The 6,180-nt window shown below is 43.2% G+C and overlaps 1 protein-coding gene across 1 annotated transcript in view; it reads right to left on the minus strand.

The window, feature by feature from the left end:
* Window positions 1-4,365, minus strand: part of LOC139730573 (sonic hedgehog protein-like) — a 28,336-nt gene extending 23,971 nt beyond the window's left edge. The window contains exon 1 of the mRNA XM_071641425.1: window positions 3,637-4,365. Coding sequence (XP_071497526.1) covers window positions 3,637-3,933 — 297 coding nt within the window. The 5' untranslated portion in view covers window positions 3,934-4,365. The remainder of the gene's footprint in view (window positions 1-3,636) is intronic.
* Window positions 4,366-6,180: the final 1,815 nt, after the last annotated feature.

The following is a 6,180-nucleotide window of genomic DNA, read 5'->3' on the forward strand; positions in this document are numbered from 1 at the left end:
TTGGTTAGGAAATTGATATTATTGAAAATTGTTTGGGGAAAAAAATAAGAAAGGGAAAAGTTGTGCCGAGAAAAATCTAGTACTTAGTTTATAGGTACTACGTTCAGTTCACAATTGTTTTGGCGTAATGATAGCATACTCTGTTTGCTTGTAACAGCGCATTAATTTGGTGACGGATTCTCCGTAAGACACAAGATATCGGGAAGTTGTGATATCACGTTGCTAGGAAACCATCCTGCTCCCCTCCCATAACTTTCTCGAAGGCAGCCAATGAATGGGGCCTTCTGAGTAAACCATTACCGAACTCATAGCAGAGACATCTCGAGTTTTCTGATTGGTTGTCCGCTGCTAGTACACAAGATTAGTGGAGATGAGAACATGCTGAAGGATGTACATGTGTTCTAGGAAGAGGATGGGTTAGAATACTGCTTGAATGAAAGACCTTTTAGACCGAACTCTACCAAACAATCGTTTGTACGGAGACACAAAAAATAAAACAGTTTAATTTCTGAAATTTCCAAGTTGAGCTTCGTGGTCCATCATAACATCAAGTTTCCTACATTATTATGATACGTAAAATTATTCCTTCTTCTTCTTCTTCTTCTTCTTCTTCTTCTTCTTCTTGTTCTTCTTCTTCTTGTTAGACAGGAATGGTCCATTACGTATTGAAACTTGTTGAAGCTTGTTGTGATTGAAGCTTATGGGATTTGAAATTCTTTTAAAAAAGTTCTTTACTCATGTAAGCGTTATGTATATTATTCTGTATTACTTCATTTTTTTTTGTGAAAATGAAATCATTTGAAATTTGAAATTTATTACGCAGTATACAGGATTGAAAGTTGATAATATAGCGAACAAGAAGAAGAGGAGAAGAAAATGAAGCAAAGAGAAGATCACCATAATCTTTGGAGAAGAAGCATTTTATAAAAATGAGAGAAAAAAGATGAAAATGATAAAGGAAGAGAAGGAATAGGAGAAAATAGCCCCATGGCAAACATTACATAAAAAATAGTAAGAAGAGGATCATCAGAAAACGAGGGAAAGTGGAAAGGGGTGACAGGTAAAAAGAGGGGAGAGAGAAGTGTTCAGGGTGGAGCGAACGCGCCAGATTAGCTTACTTCTCACAGGCAAAGAGTACAGAGGAGAGAGGAAAAAATCAGAAAGCAAAACTGTTTCCAGCAATTAGTTCGTGACGCCATTTCTTTATATGGGCGAGCAGCAAAGCGGAGAGCCCCCAGCGTTGACCCCCCTCTCTCTCCGGTTTCAATCGGCGTGTGATACGTCCCAATTTTTCATTAAAGATGTTTTGATGTTCGCGCTATTATTTGCAGTGGCCATTGTCGACTAGCCGCAACAGGAGTTCAAATGGCCCATTAGTGTGTGGGTTTTCCCACCCCTAGCACACACAAACGCACAAAGCACACACGCACACACGCACACACGCACACACGCACAGTAGAAAAGTATCTACCATTACTTTTCCCCCTCTCCTTTTGTGATATCTTCGGAATGAAGCTGTTTCGAACGAGACGTGTTCAATGTCAGTATTTCTTTTTGCTGACTGCTGGGGGAGGGGTATAGCTCCCATTTCTGTCCTGTTCCACACACTTGGCCATAGATTTTGAATGGGTGCAGATCTTAGAGATTTAGTGTAAAATTGGTCAGGAGTCATCTTTCTGCTAGAAATGAAAGGTTTTTCTACGTGCCTAATTGATGTGTGTTATCTTTTAATTGTTTCATTTTTTGTACGCGTTAGTGTAAATTGTTATTACTAAAAGACGTGCATGTACCAAATGTCACTCTGACGGAAGGGAATTGTGATTGTTATGACCAAGTTAAAGAGTGCTATTTCGAAATTGGGTGAAAATGTATATGACAGTGGGCCTTTGTATTGTTTAAGTTAAGAAACCCGAAACTACCTTAAGTCTACAAGAAAAAGATGGGGGATAAATGCTGGGTTTAAGATACAGGTAACAGGTGGTAGCTATACCTGTCCGTGAAACTGTAGGATGGCACTCGAGTGATAGCAGCAGACACAGTATGCTGCTCGTGTACCAGAAAAAAAAAAAGTGGTATCTACTGACCACTAATCACCGACCACTGAGCCCTAAGTTTATATAGCAAACTTCACCTGAGCATAATCTCTCGCCTCGTCGTTTTGAGAGCCGTTTAGATGCTGCGGTGGTGGAACAAAGCGCCTGCTTCGACGGGCAGGCAAAATATTTTGACACGATTTCCATAAACCGTGCGCCACAGAACGACTCTAACGCCAGTGATCACTTAAGCAAACTGTACTAAGCGCTGCAAACTATTAACAAAGTCAGCGATTTCGTTAAAGACGTTATATCCTATGTAGAAACAGTTCTGTCTTCTACTACCGCATCGGAACAATACCTGGATTGGTGTTCCAGATTAACCCGTGCACTGTGCACAATCAAATCGCACAATACATACACACTCTGCTGGTGCTTAGATGGGGTGCACACTTTGTGACGAGTAGCAGACTCCTTCACCCCCTCCTTACGATGGAGCAAAGATGTGTTTAAAGATGCTGTGATGCGGGTTTGATATTGTCCTTGACTTTAATTCATTCGTCACCTGTGGAAACCTGTTTGTACACAATGTCAATAGCATTTTCAGGTTAATGGGCTGAGAGAGTTAAATGTGTCATGTCATGACAGTATTCTCATCGAAATGAAACGGCTGGCTCACCGCGATTGCACTGCATCTACTAATAACCGGAAAGCAAAGGAATTTTGCCCGTAGTCGTTCTAGTGAATCACCATACGATACAACGAGCTTAAATTAATCAAAGGTAAACAGTCGTTAAGGCGTTTGATCTGTAGACTTTATACGTTACATATTAAGTCGCGGGGACTGACAGGATTTTGACCCGTAAGCCTTGTGTTGAACATAGTATACTAAGAGCTGTGCATGTGTGTGTATTTGTGTGCTTGTGTGAAACTGTAGTGTGAGTCTGAAGTATGCAACGTGCTCGTCGTTCTGATGCAACTACATTCGAAGAATGATACACTTTCCCCTACCAAGAGGTTTCTCAAATTAAACCAGAGTTCGGCGAGAGCGAGCTTAAGCATCGCCACCGAGAGTGCAGAAATGGCGTCGGCAAGCACCATGCCGCGAGCAACATCATGCATTAACCCACAAAGATAATTGATGTTGTATCATAAATTTCATCCAGGAGGGAATCCCTCTGAAATATTGATCACAGAGTCCTTCATACTCATGTGTGAAATCGAAGCTGACCGCATGAATAATGCACTTAGTTACGAGATGTGCGTGTGTGTGTTAAAGAGACAGAGTGCGAGTGTATGCGCGCGAATTTGTGCGCGAGTGTGTTCTTATTACACTTTGTCTTGCATAAGAGTTAATCCGTGAGAACGCTTTTACCAAGTTCATGAAAAGAATAACATTACAACTTGCTATGGATCAGCGTCAAATCTGATAAAACCATTCAGATAAAAAACAGAAACACTTTTTTTTCAATTTGATATTTCGGCATCATCGAAATTTAATCCCAGTTAGACAAAGTCAACATTTTTTTTTCATTGTACCTTGATCATGAAAAACGACGATTCTAATAAGAGAAAAGACTGGCAGCCGTGCATGAGAACTTACCTGTGTCATGAGACGATCTGCTCCGGTGCCTTCTTCATCCTTGAAGACGATGTCGCCATTCGGGTTCGGCGACAACGAGTGGAACCTCTCGTCACCGCGGGCGATGGGTCCCTCTGCGGGGCCACTGGCCCCTACCATGTTCTCGGCGATGTTGGGCACCCTTTGCTTGTACTGCAGCGGGGTGCGGTTCTGTGGACGGTGGGACGTCTTGCCCGAGCGGCCCGGGTTGCACGACTCCGACACGGTGACGAGGCACATCAGGACCACGGCCACTCGCAAGATGACACTGTGCGACATGTCCGCTCTCAGGTTTGAATCACCACGGGAGCTTAATTCTTCTTTATCCGCCACTCAACTTCGAAACTTGGTGGCTTACATTCCTTTCGAACACAGCTTCGCCACCTTTCTTCGAGATCGCGATAAAAAAAAAAGACTAAAATCAGCCTGTCTTCATCCGTAGAACTTACCTCGCTATCTCTTCTATAATTCAATCGCCACTACGAATGACTTTTAATCCAGTTTTCCGAATTGTACTTCGATTGACTCCTGGTAGTCTTTTACAAGAGGAGCGGTACATCGATATCTACATAAGACTTGGATCGCTGTCTCCGCCGCATTCTCCACAACATGTGTGAACGCCGCAAATCCTGCGATGTGGGTTTTTATTCTCCGACTGTCATAGAAATCCCGACAAGTAGCAAGAAAGAAAAAAAAATCGAGTCAAAGAATGGAAAAAAGAAGCCAGTATACAAAAAACACACAAGGCGATGCGGGGAGGGCGTTGATTGGCTGAAATCAGCCGTATCCAAATTGTTTGATTAGGTCCTCGAGTGGTGTTGGCGGAGGTGAGTCCACGAGTTCCCCTCATCACACCAGCCTCTTAGGTGCGTCGCCGGTGACGCGACCCCACCCCCCACTCAGAGTCTGTCTTGGTCTGCCCGCATTAGACTTTGAAATTTGGAGCACGGCGATTAGTTTTCGGATATCGTTTTTCGTCATCATTATATTGCGGTTAGAAGGTTAGGTTGAGTTCTGCTGCGAGCAAAACCACGTGTTAACGAGACTGCGATAGATGTAACATCCGAGGCGAGGACCTTGCATCGCATCACCCACCGCTCGGAGTGGGAATCGCCGATCGAGCGATAGCATGTATCCGAATGCCTGCGATAGCCTACATGCTGCCCCCAAAGTAAACACGTCGATGAATCGAGGTAATGAAATAATACCGGCAGGACGGGAGGGTTCACACGCAGTTCACGTCGATGCCCTACATTGGGGTGACGTCGGATACACTCTCTAATTTGAGTCACGTCTATAGCTTAGCCTTCTCTCAACATCGATGCGAATGCTGCATCAAAAAACAACAACCACGGTGAGCAAGTTGTTGGCGCGAATTCCCCTCTCCCTCGCGCCTGTTTGGATGCCCCTCCACGCACCAATATCAATAATTGGCAAAAATAGCTTCCGTCTCGACGTCAGCCGTCTATCGCATATCCTTGACACGGTTGCTGAGAGCCATTTAGAGCGCATGCGTGGCGCTTCGATTTCACCGAACATCACGTGACACTTGATATGCCCTGATTGTAGAGCCATCGATCACTCAATGCAAAAAAAAAGTCAATGATAAAAAATACGATGATGACCTCAACTGAACCGAAAGAAATCACTTGTCAAATGACAAAGAATAAAAAAAAAAAGGTTTCATCTTTTCAATCCGTCATTGAAGGGATATAAGTCGATTTTGTTCCTTTTCTTATCATTAAAGGTTGTTACGTGTTCACTTATCGAAATATCACTACGTGATTCTCTTCGCACTGATTTCACGTTCGTCAGATAATAAGAACTCGATGAAAATGTATGACTTGTATCATGTACAGACTGCTTTGTGAATAGCTCATTAATAAATGAGATCTCCTTTCAGAATGAGACGGTTATCTTTGTCTTTTGTTTTGTGAAAATTATGCGGCATTTGTATTTCCCCCAATTACAAGGTATTGAATATGTGTTTACAGAGCATGTTATTAAAGCGTATTGTAAAAACACGGTAATTCTGTTCTTATGCCCTGTTTCTTTGCCGCTTTTATTTACGCGAAGCCCGAGGTACGAGTCGAAGACGACTTGACGAGAGGAACTCTATATAGGTTAAGCCTTCAAATGCCACTGGCCACCTATCTGTATATGGCGCCGACGACATTGTGAGATGGAGACTCTGAGAGAGTTAAGGCAACGGACTGCATCCCATTTTTGATTGACAGATCGCTGTACATGCATCAGGGAATGGAAAACACCGATATCTAGCTCCCCGGGGACTACGGGCGACTATCAGTGACGACGGTTCGGCAGCTACAACGATGCGTCATAACGCAGCTCTTCATGATCTAAAATCGTCGACTTTAGAAGGGAGATAGACTCTGCTCCTATACAGCTATTTTTCCTTCCCGCTCTCTGACAAAGACAAAAGAGAAACGCAGTCATCCGATGCCCGTAGATATCCTTTCGTCACAATTTATAGAAACAGATCTGGAAATTGTAATATGCAAACAT

This window comes from Diadema antillarum, unplaced genomic scaffold (assembly GCF_040938485.1).
Source record: "Diadema antillarum isolate AM-2024a unplaced genomic scaffold, OU_Dant_1.0 seq00000321_RagTag, whole genome shotgun sequence".
NCBI lineage: Eukaryota > Metazoa > Echinodermata > Echinoidea > Diadematoida > Diadematidae > Diadema > Diadema antillarum.